Source organism: Cenococcum geophilum, assembly GCF_001692895.1.
Source record: "Cenococcum geophilum 1.58 unplaced genomic scaffold K441scaffold_60, whole genome shotgun sequence".
Taxonomy (NCBI): domain Eukaryota; kingdom Fungi; phylum Ascomycota; class Dothideomycetes; order Gloniales; family Gloniaceae; genus Cenococcum; species Cenococcum geophilum.
In genome coordinates this window covers 247,375-266,300 of record NW_027137618.1, presented here as the reverse complement: position 1 = coordinate 266,300, position 18,926 = coordinate 247,375, and the positions used below count along the sequence as shown (strand labels likewise).

Below are 18,926 nucleotides of genomic sequence, written 5' to 3'. Positions count from 1 at the left end.
TTAGTGGAGCTAAGTAGCGTTTAAATGCCTATTAGGTTATAATAGGATACTAATAAGGGCAAAATTTAATATATTAGTAATTATTATTAATAGCTAATCTAGGTTAAAATACCGTAGTAATAGAGCTTTTATAAACTTTATATATAGTTTTTAAAAGGCCTCCTAAACCTTTCTAGGCTATAACTATAGTTTATACTATTTAGTTAGTCCTTTTTTAGTTTTCTTTCTTTTAACCTTTAAACCTTTTACTTCTTAGGCTAGGTTTTAAGAAGTTTCTATAATATAGTTAAATAGATATTAGGTAACGTTTATATAGTTATAAATAAAGCGTCTATAGAAATTAGTAAAGCTTAGAAATATTTAAATATTCTAATAGCTCTCTAGCTCTAGCTACTTCTAAATTATTTACACCCATATTAGGTCTATAACTATCCCTATAGGCATTATAATATAACCTAGAAACTTAACCTGCTTAGTATTAAAGATATACTTTAACGCCTTAGTATAGAGGCCCTAATTATCTAAACGTTCCGATAGTTACGGTGGAATTCGGTAGACAGTTACGGTAAAATTTAGTAGACGGTTGCGGTGGAATTCGGTGGACAGTTGTAGTGGAATTTAGTAGACAGTTGCAGTGCAATTCGGTAGATAGTTACGGTAGAACTTAGCAGATAGCTATAGTTATATAACTAGAAGATTGTATAAAACTTTAAGCAATACTACTTATCTTTTTCTCCTTTACTTTCTCTGGCTTTAGATCTTTGTTAATAAATAATCCAATTATATAGGCTTATATACATCCTCTTTACTATACTTATGCCTTAATTAACTAAGTCGCTAATAAATACTAAGCATTATTAATAGATTTGGTAATAAGTAAGCTAAGTAGGCTTAGGACTAAGCTTAAGTATAAGGTCATTAATATGGTCTATGGTATTGTGTAAGGTGCTTATATTAACTTGTGTATGGCTTTAAGCTTAGTCCTAAGCCGTTTGGCTTGCTTATTATTAACTCTAATTATTAATAAAAAAAGTTATTAATATTAATTAGTATTGCAAAGAATAAGCTTAAGATAGAGTCTGAAGCGTTATGTGGTAAATACTAAGCATTATTAACAAGTGTTGTCAATATTAATTAATATCAACGTTTAATAAGCAATATCGATTGAAGCCTTATTGACTTATTAATAACTACACTAATATAGCAAGCAATCCAGGCTTATACTTGTTAATTAGTAGTTTATATACTGATTATAAGAAAAGAATAAGGACTCTATCTATTAAATCCTAGCTCTAGAGCCTCTATATATATGTAAGAAAGGTATAGGAAATAGAAAAGACAAGGGGGATAGGGGGTGGTAATGGAAACAAGGGGTAGGTAACTAAGTCAATAACTAAGTCAATAGAGGTAGCTAAGTTGGGGTAATAAGACAACCTAATTTAGGTCGATATAAATAGAGCTTATATTATAAGACTATATAATATAGCATACTGTTCCTACTAGGCTTTTAGTAAAGAGATATTAGTAAGTAAAGGGACAGGTATAAATTACAAAAGGACAGGGATAGGCGTTAGGATTTCTTATTTCTTATAGTTTTCTACCGTTTTCTCATTCCCTAGTAGTTGCTTATAACTTAGTATTTTACTAAGGAACTATAAACCCCTAGTTTAGGGGTTTATAAACTACTAGGACATAGTTACTAGTACATATTAAGCTGCCCTAAGGGATTTATATATATAGGACTATAGCGCCATAGCCTAGAGGCTGCATGCGCAGTATTGTACGTAGTATAATACAACGGATACAAAAATAAAAAATAAAAAATAAATAGCATACTGTTGAACGGACGATCAGGAATGGGAACTCTGTCATATTGCAAGAGGCTTTAGAGCCTCACTATATACACCAGATAGGTGGCAAATAGAATGATGACGACGTCGTCATTCAGTCGGTAATATTTAATGGAAACAGGTAATGAGACATTCGATAAGACATTTAGTCATAAGTTAAGAGACAACTAAGACAAAGCACGTCAATACGATCCGGGTCGGCAGACAGTAGTACGATGGTGGTAAGGAAGTCTGATTCAGGTCAGCACATACATATATTATCCATGCTTGACCGCTCCTCAAAAATGGCCATGCAAGAGGACAGCTCACCAAGCGGTCCGTAATGGAGTTATCGCTTGATGGTGTCGAAAGATGCGATTTACGCTACATGCTATGCTAGGGAGAGAGTTAATTTTCTAGGAAAGAGACGGCACTACCGAAGAACAATGTCTTCTGTCACATCCTTTACTATATCAGCAAGGTTGAATCCGTGGATATAGCAAGGCCCGACAAAAGTATAAAAGGGTCCGCTCTCCCGTATGACGAACGGAGTCTGCCCACCAAGGAAGAATACAAGGACGTCGCCTTCTTGAGCGTTGGCGGGAGCAAGGCATAGTGAACCAGTGACGGTCATGCAAAGCCTCCTATCACTGCATGTCCAGACCACATCGCTGATGTAGCGTTCAACATCTCTGGGGTTAATCGACCCATCCTCTCCCTCAGGAGTATCTAGAAGGTCTACTATTAGCCCCATTTGAGCGAGCCACGTTGCAAAATACGCGCCATATTCCTTGGGGGGTTCGTCCTTTTGTCCATCCATATTCGCTATAATGGCACGCCAGAATGACTCGGCCTTGGCCTCGCCAGGGGCTCTCGACTTAATCTCCGGGACACTCGAGACCATAGCTACCCAGTCCTTCAGAGCTACTTCCATTGATCGCATCATGTCGTCCTTACCCGAATATTGCTTTACAGCCATGCCTGTCCGCCCAACAACGTCGAGTCTTTTCGCGCCAAGGATAATTTCGTCTGGGTTATCTGATTCTCGAATGGCAGCTCGAACATCTATATCTATATCGCCGTGTCTTTCGAGATCCTCATCAGAAACCAATGTCGAGGCAAAATTCCTAGGAACGCTCCAATCGGGGACCCAGGATGGCAGACCACGATATATCCTTTTCGAGCCATGCATCTGCAGAAGAACCAAATTGTTGTCCTCCAAAATGAGGAATCGTGCCACATCTCGATAAAGGTCCTCGACCTGTACCCGATAGTCAACCTTGATGGGTGGTATCGAGCTTTCAATGAGTCCAAAGAGACCATAGATCTTGTCTCTAGGATTCGTGGCATCGGCGTGAAGTGTGCACATAAGAAGATTCAGAAGCGTATGGGATTCGACTGCATCTGAATCTTCTTCTTCGCGTACATGTATGCCGGAATATCGAGTTTCGATTACAGGTTTCGTTGGGCGCTCGCCACTGTGTACTCTAACTGCTCCGCTGATGGCAACTATATTCATCCAGCTCCGGCCCCCTACTTCGTCGGGAAATGAGGCTGCCATCATAGCCTCTGCAGCGGCTTTGACGACCTTCCAAGGGAGAACGTCCTTCCCACATATTACTAGGGCCTTTTTCGCAACAACGACTTCTTGAATCACCCAGATGCGAGAGAACCAGTGCTGTAATTGGTCTGGTTGGTTACAAATTTGAGCTCTGTAACCAACCAATAGCCCACTTGAAGCTCCGAACCGGTTCGGGAACCGGTTTAACCGGTTCAACCAGATGATATTTAATATATTGTAAGGCTTGGCATGATGTTGAGTTACAATTAATCGTCGACAACGATATATTTAACAATGTCTTCCTCATTACCCTTATCTTCCTCCTGGCTCTTATCGTCCTCATCGCCCTTATCGCCCTTGTCGCCCTTATCGCCCTTATAGTGCTTTTTTCGTTAACTACTAGAGCCCTAGCTGGCGCGCTTTTAAGAGGCGGTAGGAGCCTTGCCCGTAGAACGACTACTACTTACAGGGCTGCCTCTTCCTCTGCGCAACGATCGACTGGTTGAAATAGTAAAGCCCTCCATCGAATTGGCGATAGGTAGAAATAAGGGTAATAGGGATAAGGCAGTAAGGCGACGTAAGAAGGACGCGACGCGTAGAAACGCGACGCGTATAAATAGGACGCGCAGAAATAAGCGACGCACAACACCAAGCTCGACCCTTAAAATAGTATCCGGAAATAAGGTGGTAGATCTTGACGATTTAGTGGCTTCGGCTCCCTATGTGGCGTGCGCTCTTACCCAAATTATCACCGCCAAAGGCCTATACTAACTCTGCTGGTTTAGCTGGTTACCCGGTTAATTAGGGAGCTTTAAAACCAACCAGCTGGAAGCCAATCAAAACTCCTAACCGGTTGCGATTTTGGAGCTTTTCCAACCAACCAACCAATAAGCGAACCAGACCAGTTACAGCACTGGAGAGAACCATGGCCTGTTTATCAGCTCTCGTAAAGCCTTCCATGCCCCATAGCCGCGAGGTGGTAGGTAAACATCAGACAGCCTATTTATGCCAACTAGAGAAGAATCATCATCAGAGCTTGTCGCAGACTGCGGGTCTTCTGGCGCAAATATGCCCAAGACAGACTTTGCCGCCATCGTGGTCAAATTGCCCGCTGCGGTTGGGAGAGCCGCAATGATCGATTTCAAATCCTCATCCTCATCCTCGTCCTCATATAAGTCCGAGTCATCATCCACAAGTTCTTCCAACCAGTTCTTTAACCAAGCAGGCATATAGATGGAGCCTGACGGTTCGCGGAAGAGAAGAGCTCTGCTATTTTCCCCAAAGTCGTCCTCATCGATTTTGCTGAGCTTGCGCATCAGAGCCATGGCCTTTGGGCTGTCATTGGCCTCCTCCCCGAGTCAGACAAGTACTTGGCTGGCACTCATGTATATATTCCTCATCAGAGGAATCTGGAGGTTCTTTTCATCCGTATTGTCCTGGTCAATGCAGATCGCGTCGATCCAGAGGAGTCGAGGTTTGGTTCGGTATCGCAGTCTTCTCAACGCATGGAAAAGATTGGGTCTAATGGCAAAATTCTGCCCGTTGCAGCAAATCCGGTGAACTGGGAGCTCGGTTCCCCATGTGTACGAGAGCGCTTCGTAAACGGGTATATGATCTAATGGGACAGCTCGAAGGGAGGTTTGAATCCCACTCCATTTAAGCGCTGATGGGAGAAGCTCGAGAATGCGGATCATTCTCGAGCCGTCGAGGAGTGGTGGGTGTTGGAATTTTGCGTGTGTGAGCGCCATATTGATGGGCAATGATCAAATCCTTTTAGATTCTCTTTTCATGTTTACTGATTCTTTGAAAGATAATATACATACCGTCAAGGATCAAGGCCACAGAGGTAACAGAGCGTCGTTGACTATCAGAATTAAGCACGAAGAATCTAAGCTGGGTGCTCGTGCAACGCGCGGAAGACCATTGTGCATGCCAAGTCGTGCCAAGGATTGAACCTAGCGCTCGGGTGCCTGACAATCATAATAACGTGAGCATACAGCCCGGCCAGTGTTGCCGAAAGTTCCGTTGGTGCCCGCCACGGCACTAAAACCTCAGCTAGTTAAGGGATATAAGTGGCGCGCACGGGAAAACTAGGTTTATTGAAACTTTTGCGGAAGGACTACTATGGTATCAGGCCGATATTTTGTGGGTGGGGCGTAAGCAGCAAGGGCCCCTGTGGGTGTACCCACAATTCAATACTCCAATTGTATACCCTGTTTATATGTATTGAAAAACTAACTCTTTGTTATTTCCTCAGCTTAAACCTTTTAAATTTTATTAGTAATTATCTATAATGGAGCCCTCTACGCTTTAACATTTATCTTGTTCTTCTTTAAAGCACCTTACTCGCGATGAACGCATCTGAGTTTAAGTACTGAGGAGTATTGGGTGGAAACATAAGGCTATTGCTCTTTATCTTGGAATCTTCGGATCTATGTAAAGGAGGCTTGGAGGCAGATTACTGAGGAACAGCTTAATTCACTAATAGATAGTATGAGGGAGCGCTGTTTAGCTATAATTGAGGCCCAAGGGGGTTTACAAAGTTCTGAAATAAAATACAAGCCACTTCCACCCCTGCAGACGCTCGGTGCACCAGCTCCACCCACAAAATATCGGCCTGATACCATAGTACATCCAATTCCTATAAGAACTGTTTGATGACGCCATCCAGAATGACATGAATTGTTTATTATATTTATTAAGAATCGGAAATCTTCTGTCTATACACTGAGCAGCTCATCTAACCAGTCGGTTTATGGGGAAGGGTTCAGCCTGGTTCAAAGATCCGGCGTTTCCGCAACTAATAGGGCAAATATATCCCATTCCAGCTTCGAGAGGGTGATGCTCTACCTCCAGGTAAGTTAGTTATCCACATCTCAATACTTCTAGTCACGAGCACAGCAAATCTAGACGCAGGGGTCGACATCGCGACATCGGCGATAGAATAGATTTGTCCATCATTCACCCATCAAGTATTATTACCATTGAGCGCGATAGAATCTGAAGCTGGGCGGTAAGCTGCCCATAATGTGAGCCCGAGGATGCAAACATCTTTTCTAGAGAATTGTCGATGCCATGACTTGTAGAACGGTAAATATTTCGTTCGCAATACGCGAAGCGGGTGATGGCTTGTCAGCTGGCACCTGGTTGCCGTAAGGAGTATTCCGCGTCGCATTATACTACTTCGGGTGCAGTGGTCTGGCAGCAGGATTGGACAAATAGGTAATGATTACAATGCAGATCTGCGCGGATAAGGCTTAGCTGTAGGTTATTCTGCTCGCACAATCCGTACGCACCGCATTTGAAATATACTGCGACCCCATTGATAGTCGTTTATCAAGCGTTCGTGAAAAGCCCATCCTCGACGGTTCCAGACCAAGTAGCTGGATTTTTCAAGCCTCATCAGCCTCGCCGAAGACAGCACTGGAATGGGAAAGCGACAAGCATTTTGATTTGATCTAACTAGGTCCGATGATTTCGCTAATCTGCCCCACGGAGGCATCCCGATAGTAACCGATAAACACCATCAGCCCTCTCACGCTCTGGAACCACATGAGCATCGAGCTGCCTTGCTCAATTAAGCTGCTTGGAGGCTCCTGCGCGCGCCTCCCCCTAGAGTCTCAAGTTCTGCCTAGCCAGGAGTGTCATATTGTTCTCCACTCGACACAAGCATCACTGCCTGAGCTCCCTCCCGTCCGAGTCATCGTCCCTCTTATCGAATAACAATTGCGAGGATTTTAGGGCTTTTGTAAACAGAGTGAGGATATAGGAGCCCATGGGGTCCTTCTTGCTTCTTCCTCTTAGACCCAGAACTGACAGATAGCATCAAACCAGGCTGCGAACCTTAACACACCCCGCGCGCTGCTCTACACTGCCTTCACGCACAGACCATGCATAAGGTCACAATTGCTCCACCACCTCTCAATTTTTGTCGCCTGGACTCTCACACCTGAGTCTTCTTTACTTAGTTGCTGCGCCGCGGGCAGTGAGACAAAGCATAATGTACCTTAACACCTCTGTGTCGCTCGATGAGAGCACTGCAGGACTTACACCTGAACAGTTGGACAACATCATCGAATCAGTCCAACAACAGAAGAAGAAGCTTGAGGACGATATCGCCAAATACATCCGCGAGAAGCAGAATGAGCTCCGGGCTTTTGGGCAGAAGGTATGTTCAGTGTGATCTAGTCTTCCGTAACCTTTCTAAGACTGACCAGATCAGCTCCTAGCACAATCAACGACTACCAGCCGCTCCACGGACCAAGCTCAAATCCCGTCCGTCATCAACGAAATCGTCACAGCTCCTGAACAGTACATGATGGAGTCCAAACATGAAACTCAAATGTCAAGTCCAAGCTCCGAAGAAGATCTCAGGGCTTCGAGTGACACTCTAGTTCGCCAGCGTGACTTAGAGTTGTGTGGTCTCATCACACCGAGTTTCCTGCCACTTCTGGATGCATCGAGCTCGCGTGCTCCGAAAAAGCCCCAAACTCCCCAGCCCAAACGCAATGGTGCGGCTGAGATCCAAAGCTCGGCAATAGAGAAAGGAAGGCCAAAGTCTACTAATGCAGAGATCCCTTCTAGTGGCATGACTGCCAAAGAGACGAGTGGAGAGAACGGTCAAAAGAAAAATGACGAAAAGGATCCAAACGCAAAGCGCACGCCAATCAGAAAGTCATCCTTGCGTCGTGGAGTGACCCCGAAGCCTGTTGTGCGTCGCAAGAGGGTCTCCCTGGTTATTGACGACCAAATCGTTCATCCTTCTGATAGTATCGGAGAAGCTGCACTCGCTGGTCCGCCTTCGGAGACTACCACCGCAACTTCTGCCTCCATTGAAGATCTCCAAGAGGCTATCAAGCGAATGGTGAGCATTGACAAAGCTCGCGTTAGTCCTGACGACGACGAAATGTTCACTAATCAGTCCGCCTCCAATGTTTCCGACGAATCTACGTCCCCGCAAGCCACCATTGACGAGTTCCTAGAGGGTGATCCCGTGGCCCTGAGCCCTGGGGAGCGCGAGGCTATGTATACCCACGAATCTGCTGCTCCCAGCTCAAGTTACGTAGGAGGATATTATGGCTCTGGCGTTGACAATGTTGACCAGACTGGCAGCTATGGATATCCGTCCAGCCAAGGTGCGTCCTATATGGAGAAGTACATGTCCGAACGTCCCTGGAGCGTGCGCAAGGCCGCCGCAGAAGCCGAGGCCAAAGTTATCAAAGAGGAAGAGGAAGCTAAGAAGGCTCTTGAGGATGACCTTATCAAGGAGTTGAAGGTGGTTCGTAAAGACGATGTTATCGACGGCCGCTTTCTTGGTGAGATGGAGGATATTTGAGAGAGGATTTACGTTCTGTGACTGGCATATCGTAAGACCCTCTGGATGTCCGGGTGTCAGTACGAACGTTTTGGATATGCATCCATGCGACGATGTATGTAAGGTTTGGATGAGCAGGGTTCATTTGCTCAAGTTTGGTGGCGGGTTGGAAACTAGCATTGCAGCAAACCACGAAAATCAAACGAAGTTCAAAAAAGCTGTGACCTCTGCATGGTGCACTGTTGACTTTCAGGCGTGCTCACTACTAACGCAGGGCTCTACTAATAACAGGAAGAGAATCAAATCGCCCCCAGAAGACGTCTCGCAACAGCATAATAAATTCGCCGACAGCTACAGCACACATCACCAATCTGGCCACCCTTCTACCGGCCCCTACCCTTCTTCTCCTCTCCTCCCACCGCCGCTGTACAGCAACCCCCATTCTTCACCTGTCCCACTCTCCTCACTGCTCAGTGTTAGGATATCGCCCCCTTCTCTAACCAAGCCTTCATCCTTAAACCCTGTTCCAGTCGAGTTCACTCTAGAACATACTCCAGAACATTGATCAGTTCAGCCGCCTCCCACATTTCTGCCTTGAGCTCTTCTCTTCTATCTGTTTCTAGGTAGCTAACCGTCTCCCGGAATCGCTGACGGGCACCTACCAGCAGCTAACTCTTTCAGCAGGAAAACTCACATTTATATGAACCAAGTCCATGAAGAATATCCAGAACGTCCTCACTAGCTATCGATATCTGGATGGCACCCCTAGTAATGCCGCTGAGGCGCACAACCAGCGCGTCACCCCACAGCACTTCAAAGCTGCCGTTGTCCTAGCTCCCGTCAGTACTACCGAGATCCGCCAGCTTGCAGCAAAACCTAGCACCGTCTTTACGCGCATATCCGTCGGCTCTTCTGTATCAAAGAGCAAAAGGCTGTCTGTAGATGAATTGTGTCAAGCCAATTGTTCAAGCTCACACCTAAATCCCGTATGACAAAAGTGTGCCAGTGATACTCTAAAATCTCCGTTCAGTGCGACGACAGTCATGGCCGCGCTTGGCTTACCCAGGAGCCGCGGATATAACGCCGCGCAAACGTGCGCTTTGAGGAATTTGAATGGTTTTCGGATGGAGAGAAGCCGTCGTCTGAGTAGAACGAGCTCTTAGCCACACTAGGAGAAGAGATAGCTCGGATACCATTAACTTCGAGTATCGCAGGGAGAGTTGACGAAGGAAAGAAGAAGAGCAATGACGGTGTATACTGATGGTGTCGCGACACGACCTATGAGGGGCTAGCGCTTCTGCGCCAACTACCCTAACGAGCAAAGTTCCAGGTGGTGCGAAGAAAGCTCAAGCGACCAAGAAACGCTAGGTCAAGGAGGACACTAGTGATGGCGAGTATGTCGAGACTTGAACTCATTCGTTCATGTGCGAGCTTAAAAAACTCAATAACGCCTTGCTTCAGCCCGAGTCGTGGGCACAATCAGAAGGCCAAAAGAGGAGAAGATACATTGATCAAGAGGAAGGTCGTGTAAACAGCCGAAGGGCTTGTAATGAACTACTCTCAACGTATAAAGCACGAGAACACATCATTACTTGGTCGTCCCTCCAAGTTACCTTAGCTATCGCAGCACAGATACATGAAGATTGGACGAGAAAATTGATACGTTGTCTACACCGGTGTTCTAGTATGTCTACGAACCTACACATTTTCGAAAAACCAAACCGTTAAGACGGTGTCGATTAAAGTGCGATTCCTGAGGACATCAATCGCAGCGGAAATCGTGAACCTTCAGGAAGACCTAACTGTATTAGCAGGATTCGATGTTCATACGAATCAAGCCGATAAAGAGACCCTTGCAAATGTCGAGGATGCGCTCCCTGACCGTCAAGGACTGGACATCAAATTTTTGGCATGGACGGTGTTCTCAGTTGTATATCCGCTTGAGATAGTGCTGATACCTTTCTAAAAAAAATCAAGACAGAGCTCTGAATATCCATATGAATCACGTCCACAAAGGGACTCTTGCAAATGCTGAGGACGCGCTCCCTAACCGTTAAGAGTCAGAAATCGAGACTTTCGGAATGGGGGGTTCTTAGTGATGTCGTCGAGGCACATAACCGACGCGTCATCTAGCAAGATCCAAGAGAGGGAGGGAGAGGACAGACATTTGTCAATCTAGCGGAAATTTAAATTTCGTTCAGTGCACCCCCTAAGCGCAAGGAGGGAGGAGCAGGGGACTATATGAACAAATCTGGACGAAGAAGAAACTTTTCTAAACCTGGCTCCCAAGAAAGCTATTGCGTACGTCCAAGGCGGGCTCGCATCAAGATAATCTATAGCGACCAACGAGCCAGTTGGTGGCAGCACTAATCCTGGCGCTAGAAACACCCATAACAGGCTAAGTCCCTTGCGAAGTTCTCGCATTATCCAACCACACTACGCAAACGAAGAGGAGAGAGCCGCAGTGACTGACGACCCAGGTGGTGGCAGCAATGACTCTGGGGCTAGCAGGGCCACCAGGCTGGCTGTGAATGAAAGAGAAGAGGTCATGAGAACTTGGTCGCTACACCGGGGCATAAAAAAACCGCGTGAGAGCCGTAGGACCGTTCAACAGCATACAGGCACCCCTCGTCTTGCGAAAGAAATCAAATATGGTACAGCAAAATGGGTAACACAACCTCGACAGACCGTGGCATCTACTTCTTCGAAGACCAGGTGACGATAGCGGAGAGGCGACCTGTCCTGATGGCGAAGATACACCCAAAGATAACGGCCAGAAACCCAATCCGACGCCGGCAACTGAAGATGAATATTCCGCAAAATACCTCTCTGGAATGTTACGATGTAGTGCTGTTAGGGTGTGCTGATGTATGGCACAGGCTGTTCACTGTGACCTAACTACCCTGATGTGCAGGGTAGGAAGAGAAGTCGGAGCTGCCTCGGATGAAGCCTCGGTTTATCTCTTATATTAGAGGCGATTTTGGAAGCTTGAGTCATAACAGCCTGATCAGTGTTGTCTTTGTGACAAAAGCGATTGCCGCGGCTGGTTCCGCGGAGCCCTTCCAGGATCGGAAGGTTTTTGTCCACCTCTTCAAACCGGGCGACTTGGTCCAGGACTTCGCATCGTATCTCCAGGGGCTGGTGCATAATGGCGTGCTACACCGTGTTGGGATCTATTTCGATGAGACGACTGATTCCCTGAAGGCCTTTGCGTCGTTTTGGCCCCAGACAAGGCATTTGGGCATAGAGCCAACAGGCGGAGAGGTCAAGAATCGTTTGGAGGAGACTGAGTGGGTGATGTATGATAGGAGACGGCAGTACCTGAAATTTGCAATAGAATGATGTGGCAGATATGGTGAGGCACTGGTCATGTCACCAGCTTGGCTCCGGCTGTCTTACTACTTCAAGTATCTTCTGGATCTGGCATGAAGTCTGACCGGCAACGAAACTACGTTAGGACGGAGCCGTGACGGCTAGAAAGTATAAGAAATTATACTGAAAGAGTTGAGTAATACTGGATAATCCAAAAAGGAGAAATACCAGTGGCAATAATGAGGGCAAGATCGCCAACAGCCAGAATAGCGATTTCATGGACCCCTGAGGTATATATCCAATACATTCACCCACTCATACGTGCGTGCAGAGCTTCATATATAACCAGGGAAACTTGGAGTTACCGTGTATGTTTCTGAAGGGCCCCAAACGTACTTTTGAGATAAGCACGTTGTAGCAAGGACACACCAGCAGCGCCTCGGTGTACACCCATGGCAACGGCACATGCAATAACAAGATCAATTCACGCAGTAGAAGTACGAAATCGTGATCACGACCGAGGGCAAAAATCATCCGGTTTATCATGGAGCACTGGACAAGTCTGCAGAGCACTAAGTAAGGTTGCAAGGCCTTGAGGAGAGGGCAACCAACCTCACCTGGGCCTCGGAATTAGAAGAAAGATACAGATAACGGGCTGAGTAGAGGCTTTAGCTACCATTGCCGTCGAAGCAAATCTGCCGAAAATAGAACGCCAGCCCTTGCCAAAAGGCAATAAGGGTCCGGAAATTGTCCGCCGGTACATTTCGACGCCCTTAAGCACTTTGGCGCACAATGGAGCTGAACAAGAAGTCAATTAAAGGTTCAACATTTTAAAGTCTAACTCCGCCTAATGCATACCGCAAATCATGGACCCATAATCGCATTCACCTCCTAGTGGTAAAATAATTCCTCCCCACATTCTCAGAACCGAATCAAGTAGAAGCATATGCCACAGCCTGCAGCCAGACCGGGCGAATCGTCTGGTTAGTGGTTCCTGAAATTCTTCTTCTGGTAGAACAGATCCGTCCTCGAACTTCCCAGGTTGATGATTTTGGGACAACCGTCCCGATCCTTCTCTAGGCGCGTGCATTCGAAGCAGTAGAAAGCATCAGAGATTCCCTGCGCAGAGAGCCATGTCAGTGCTCCACTATCCTAGACTCGGGAAGGTATATGGGACTCACCTCGCCACCGCATACGACGCACTTGTTCTGATAGTTTCCGAAGGAGCATTCGTCGCAGATTCGGGCAAGCGTGGTCGGACGGACGTAGCTGTCGCAAACTGGACACTTCCCGTCACATTTGTCGCAGAGGCGTCCGATGGCAATGCCTGCCTGCTTACGGCACATAACCAAATCACTGAAGTATATTCGTTAGCAGAAATCCACAAAGCACGAGCTGGGGGAAGTCCTTACGGATGGTGGCGCGACATGCGTGCAAGTAACTTTATGAGAAAAATTTAAGCTCGTAGAATGCAATTTCTGGGCTCGTCGTATAGACCAGTGCCGGTTTATCGGAATGTTAGGAAGTAACGGTCCTTGAAGGACGGTGCGGCGTAGATTTCAAGAGGAGCTTGGAGTCAAGTTCGATCTGCTTCGACTTTCACATCTACGCGTATTACTCAGCGAAACTTGCAGGGGTGTCTCGCCGCTTTCAACCCCGAGCTTTTCGATAGAACCGAATAGAGTTTCTCCCTCAACTAGTCAATCAGCAAGACGTCAACATGGTAGACGATCAGCCGTGAGCACGACAGTTCTCTCTATTTGTGAGATTTAGCAACGCTAATTCAATCTAGCATGATATTGTCGGTCGTGGTCGTCCCCGAGACTGCCGAGTCGCCATCACCCTCGCGAGCAGCCTCACCTGCAAATGGAACCAAACGTCGACACTCTTCTGTCTCGGAGCAAGGTGGCAAGCGGCCTCGGCTGAGTACAGAAGAGAGCAATGGGTACCGACGGGAGTCTATCACATCAACGGCGCCGGAAAGGAAAGCAGAGAGGCGACGAAGCGGACAAACTGAAGCCAACGCAGTAGAGCGCAAACGAGGCCAAAGGTTGTTTGGCGCAATGCTAGGTGCCCTCTCGCAACGCTCACCCACCACAGCACAGAAACGCCGGGCAGATATTGAGAAGAAGCAACAAGATAAGCTTAAACAGCAAGCCGAGGAATTCAACCAGATGAAAAGGGAGCGCCGCGAGAAGCTCCTAGCTATGAGAAGGGAAGAGCAGAAAAAGTTCGACGAGGAGTCGGTAAGGTCTCGCATCCTGTTTGGTATCCTAATTCTGATATTGATTGGTTAGATGCGGATTCGACACGCAAACATGCTGGACATGGCCCACTTCCTCCATACAAAATCTGAACCAAGGCTGGTATGTACTATCGCTATTTATGATGTGTTATTGGATAAAGTATCTTCATGTTTCTAAAGATGCTAACTTCATGATAGTATTACAAGCCTTGGGAAATGCGACCAGAGGAAGAAGAGCGAATCAAGGCTCAAGCCAAGGACACACAAGGGATAATCGATAGGGAGCTTGAGGAGTTTGCCAAACAACAAGGAGGGGAATTGAACCAGGACAGCTCTAAGAATGGCAGTAGAGATGTCGAGACAGAGCCACCACAAGCAGCAACACTGGTGGGTTTAGCGCCTTCAGGGGATGCCCCTGGGGTTTCACTTAAGTCAAACGGAGATACTGATCATAGTGCCTCACCCATGAACTACGAACCTGCGGACGATGACGAAGGGAAAACGAAGGAGACGTTAGCAGTGAATGATAAAGAAGAAAGGAAAGCCGAGAAACAGGCAAGCGCAGAGCCTATGAAAGTGGATCAAAGCGGACTAGAGCCTGTGGAGGAGAACGGTAGAGAGCCGGTGGATGAGAGCGGAGAGGTTGTGCTGGAAGCCGCAGAGGATACTGTCATCTTCTAAGGGCGTTGGTGCGATTGCGGATGGTTTCCCCCTACCCCCTTCCTAACATATGCCATTCTGTATGCTGATTAGGTGTTGTTGCTGCACTCTCCCTCGCAGGAGCAGCTTAATTGTTAGTTGCAGCGTACTATCTTGTAAATTATGATACCATCGTGCCGAGCAATGGCGCTATGGAGTCCGAGGAATTAGTTGTGGACTGGGATACGATATGCATGTAGAAGACAAGCTTGATATTTGCAGTACTTATCTTGGAAGTACTTACTACTTGGTACCAAACCTGCTGTTTCCGTTGATATCCGTATGCACAAGTTGCTCCACCTAGACGACTTAAGACGACTCATCCTTAGCCGTGTTATCCTTAGCCGTGTTACCGCAGGGTTTTGAAAAGCATTTCCTCTTATAGCAGGTCGATAACCACCAATTCCCAAACTGATGTCAAAAACGTAGTCCCTGTGAAGTGGTTTGACCATGTCTCGACTGTGCTTCGACCTGCCTCGACTATGCTTCGCTCTCATCCTTCCGAGTAATATGCATGCAACATGGCACCAACCACAGCGCTCGCAACTGTCTGACCATCGCTCATGCATGATGTACAGTACGTTGGGCTAAAAGACGTTCAATGACGACCAACTGCAACTCAGGCTTGGAATCGTCCATTGCCAACGCGAACGGCCTTCGAGAACAATGTGAGTCATAATTCTTGCATTAGGGGCTTGATTCGATCACCAAGGCATGACATACTGCTGCATGCCTGAGAAAGCCTAAAACGCTGGACCAAGGGCTATATTAGGCTCTCAACTTCGACTGCTAACGCACCCTGGCTGATGTTGCTACTCCCGCCATTCTGGAGGGATGTGGGCCACGGTTCTGCGTCCCATAGCGGAAGCACGTCCGAGCTAGCCTCCCAGTTTAGTAATGACTAGACACAGCAGAGTCATTTAATCTTCTTCCCCTCCTCCAAAAACAGCAGTTGTCTGAGAAGAAAGAGAAAGAGAAAGAGAGAACGCAGCAGGGTGCATCTTCTCCACCTCTACTTCCGGTTCCTCGCCCGCTCCATGCCTCTCACCAGTGGTACATAAATAAAACCGAAAGGAATATCTCCCCATCTCCCGCAACGCGCGAATCTCCCACTCACATCCTGTACTCTCTCCCGCACGACCGGGGCGTACCGCATCTGGCTCGCAACCACCCCGCCGCGAAACGTGACAAAACACCACGGTCAGGAAGCACACCTCTATCAATAATGGCTGTCGTGCCCATCGACCCGGTCTCGGACCCCCGAGTCACCCACCGCTCCGCCCTGCTGAATGGCCACACGTATCACTACCTACTTGGCGTGCCCGCGGACGGCCGCTTCAAGGCTACCATTTTTCTTGTAGGTCTGCTTGGCAGCCAGGCCCCACAGCGCCCGCCGTGCGCAGCGCGGTTGACCGGATGCGAAACCATGTGTGCTGATTCGCTGCTTGCTTTTGGTGTTGCTAGATTCACGGCTGGCCCGACCTGTCGATGGGGTGGCGGTACCAGATTCCGTTCTTGATCGAGATGCGGTTTAGGGTTGTGGCACCGGACTTGATGGGCTTTGGGGGCACTGTAGGCGGACTTTCCCTTCCCACCGCACTGAAAAACAGCCATTCTGGACGCGCGCGCGAGGATGCATGACATGTTTTTGTTTCTGCGAAAGTATAAGGCTAAATCCTCGTGTAGGATGCTCCGCGAGTACCCCCGAATCCAATCAGTTTGTACGGATACAAGAGGGCTGCAGATGACATCGCGGAGCTGGCGAGGCAGTTAGGGGCCCCGAAGATCGTGCTGGGAGGTCACGATTGGTAGGCTTTGCGGTCGCGTGCATATGACGAGCAAGACATCATTGCTAATATTCTCCGAAGGGGCGGTTTTGTGGTCTGGCGGACGGCCCAATGGTGAGAATTAAGGGGGCACAGCACCCCAGGTTTGGAAGCATGTGTGGAGGGCTAATCATCTTCAGGCATCCCGACCTAGTCACGCACGTATTCTCGGTTTGCACGCCGTACACAGAGCCACACAAAGATTACTATTCTATGGAGGATCTGGTGAAAGGCCCCTTGCCACATTTCGGCTACCAGCTTCACCTCGCCGGGCCAGAAGTTGAGGCGGCCCTCCAGTCCGAGGAGCAGATCAAGCAGTTTCTCAACGGCATGTATGGTGGCAAAGGGCCTAACGGCGAGCTGGCCTTTGATCCAGTGAAAGGGGTTTTGATCGAAAACCTACCGAAGCTGGGGAAGGGCCGACTGCTTAGCGACAAGGTGAGTTCGGCCGAAGGAAAGGGCGCGTGCCTATTAGCAACGCTGCTCCAGATAGATGTCGATTTACTCGATCTGGATTCGGTGCGAGGCGGGAGGCGGCTGCGCAGCATACGCCATTGATCTGCGCGGTCCGCGCCATCCCCAAGACCCCGTGAAACCTAGACTTGAGAAGGAGCTAACTACTAATCTACTGTTAGGAGCTAGATTACTACGTAAAGCAGTATTCGCGGAACGGACTGCATGGNACATGTAAGTGAAAGCAGCCGTTCTACGTTTAGTGTGGTTTTATTGACAATCTCAGTGAACTGGTATCGTGCGCACAAAGTAAACTGGGAAGAGGACCTTGAGTGAGTGGTGATTGCCAAGAGTCGCAGTATTAGTGACATTGACGGAAGTGTCAGGTTGATAGATCGCAAGACAATCAGCATTCCTACCTTGTTCATCCAGGCGAACTATGACTCGGTGCTGCAGCCGTCAATGGCTAGGGGGATGGAGAAGTATCTGACGAATTTGAGCAGAAGAGAAGTTAACGCTACGCACTGGGCTTTGACGCAGAAGCCGGAAGAAGTCAATGCCATTGTGAAAAGTTGGCTGGAGAAAGTGGGATTCGGGACAAAGAGCTCCCTGTAGGATAGTAGGGGACACTCACCGTCTGCTTTCTTTGATCAGGTTAAAATGAGAGGCATGATTGCCAAAGTAACCTGTCAGCTAGTTGGTACCTTGCAACCTAAGCCTCAAAGACTCTCGGGTGCTCAGAATGTCGCTTAATGGTGGATTGAAGACTTTGCTGGAGACACTACAGCAGGCCAGCAAGGGTTGAACTAGGGTTGAACTAGTTTCCCTTGAACCCACTGAATCTAACCCGGCGCTTTAGGATGAAGCTGCATGGCCACAACTATTCCAGTCGCCGCTTCGGGGTGTTACTCTGACAGCGTCCTGGTGTAATTGCTAAGATAAGCAGCTGTTAAGGCCAGCGGTTCTGCGATATCGGGGCCCACCCGCGGGTCACGATGCTGGTTCTCTACGTTTTTCTAGCTTTCTAGAAAGTTTCTCCGCCCATACCCGTGCTACCTACCTATTGCTCCCTGCACTCATCTACGCCACAATTGATTAGAAGGAGGTCTTTACCAAGGACAATACGTATACGGGAGACGGATGCATTATCGGACACACCAACGAGAGTCCCAAGAGTGAAGATGAAAGGAGAATGAACGGTGGAGAGGCATGAACCTTATTATCGCTAAACATGTGCGTCGATCCTGCCACTAGGTTCGCGGTTTTCAAGGTGGCCCTGCAGGGCGATATGTTGAACTTCAGGCCTTGTCGATTTAGAAAGTTGATCTGGGACTCCAGGGACCAGTAGCAATGTGGAATATTGCCGTGTGTCAATTCGAAGCTTAATAGCCACAGATAATAAAAAGTCACCCCAAGGCCACTTCGGAGCCAGTATTCCGCTCTCGTACCTTACATCCGGCGTTTCGACTGAGCCCTCGACTTGCCGTAACCGGGTATTCCTGATTGCTCGCCCCGTTTCAAGTGGAAAATGTCCGTGTTGCGCGTACACCGCCTTCTCGAAGCATGCTCGCCCGCATAAGTGTCGGAAGAAAGCGTTGGGAAGTCTTCGTACTGTGGCTAATCTGAGCGGAATCAGCAATATAAAAGTCAACTTCTTATCGGCCGCGGCAGCTTTAGTAATTGGCAT

At 47.8% G+C, this 18,926-nt stretch overlaps 7 protein-coding genes across 7 annotated transcripts; 4 read left to right on the top strand and 3 right to left on the bottom strand.

Annotated features, from left to right (window-relative positions):
* Positions 1 to 2,048: 2,048 nt before the first annotated feature.
* K441DRAFT_295658 (uncharacterized protein) lies at positions 2,049 to 3,819 on the bottom strand. Its single transcript, XM_067641002.1, has one exon. The coding sequence runs from the start codon at positions 3,391 to 3,393 to the stop codon at positions 2,263 to 2,265; it is 1,131 nt and encodes a 376-aa protein (XP_067498579.1). The 5' UTR covers positions 3,394 to 3,819; the 3' UTR covers positions 2,049 to 2,262.
* A 929-nt stretch (positions 3,820 to 4,748) lies between these two features.
* K441DRAFT_585575 (HET-domain-containing protein) lies at positions 4,749 to 5,084 on the bottom strand (the record flags this gene model as incomplete). Its single annotated transcript, XM_067644586.1, has 1 exon — positions 4,749 to 5,084. One exon carries the CDS (start codon positions 5,082 to 5,084, stop codon positions 4,749 to 4,751), a length of 336 nt encoding a protein of 111 aa, XP_067498578.1.
* Positions 5,085 to 7,390: 2,306 nt separating this feature from the next.
* Positions 7,391 to 8,725, top strand: K441DRAFT_681355 (uncharacterized protein; the record flags this gene model as incomplete). The annotated part of the gene is made up of 2 exons (XM_067651463.1): positions 7,391 to 7,558; positions 7,613 to 8,725. 2 exons carry the CDS (start codon positions 7,391 to 7,393, stop codon positions 8,723 to 8,725), a joined length of 1,281 nt encoding a protein of 426 aa, XP_067498577.1.
* Positions 8,726 to 11,368: 2,643 nt separating this feature from the next.
* On the top strand, positions 11,369 to 12,046 carry K441DRAFT_681354 (uncharacterized protein; the record flags this gene model as incomplete). The annotated part of the gene is made up of 2 exons (XM_067651462.1): positions 11,369 to 11,562; positions 11,707 to 12,046. The coding sequence occupies 2 exons, from the start codon at positions 11,369 to 11,371 to the stop codon at positions 12,044 to 12,046; spliced, it is 534 nt and encodes a 177-aa protein (XP_067498576.1).
* A 693-nt stretch (positions 12,047 to 12,739) lies between these two features.
* On the bottom strand, positions 12,740 to 13,577 carry K441DRAFT_708468 (PHF5-like protein). The gene is made up of 3 exons (XM_067653777.1): positions 13,429 to 13,577; positions 13,198 to 13,372; positions 12,740 to 13,135 (listed from the first exon to the last, which is right to left on the bottom strand). Exons 1-3 carry the CDS (start codon positions 13,443 to 13,445, stop codon positions 13,001 to 13,003), a joined length of 327 nt encoding a protein of 108 aa, XP_067498575.1. The 5' UTR covers positions 13,446 to 13,577; the 3' UTR covers positions 12,740 to 13,000.
* A 232-nt stretch (positions 13,578 to 13,809) lies between these two features.
* On the top strand, positions 13,810 to 15,350 carry K441DRAFT_620115 (uncharacterized protein; the record flags this gene model as incomplete). Its single annotated transcript, XM_067645909.1, has 3 exons — positions 13,810 to 14,262; positions 14,314 to 14,382; positions 14,460 to 15,350. 3 exons carry the CDS (start codon positions 13,810 to 13,812, stop codon positions 14,940 to 14,942), a joined length of 1,005 nt encoding a protein of 334 aa, XP_067498574.1. The 3' UTR covers positions 14,943 to 15,350.
* Positions 15,351 to 16,185: 835 nt separating this feature from the next.
* Positions 16,186 to 17,854, top strand: K441DRAFT_690215 (alpha/beta-hydrolase; the record flags this gene model as incomplete). The annotated part of the gene is made up of 8 exons (XM_067652367.1): positions 16,186 to 16,317; positions 16,425 to 16,532; positions 16,647 to 16,768; positions 16,829 to 16,861; positions 16,927 to 17,224; positions 17,422 to 17,473; positions 17,526 to 17,571; positions 17,626 to 17,854. 8 exons carry the CDS (start codon positions 16,186 to 16,188, stop codon positions 17,852 to 17,854), a joined length of 1,020 nt encoding a protein of 339 aa, XP_067498573.1.
* Between the last annotated feature and the right edge of the window lie 1,072 nt (positions 17,855 to 18,926).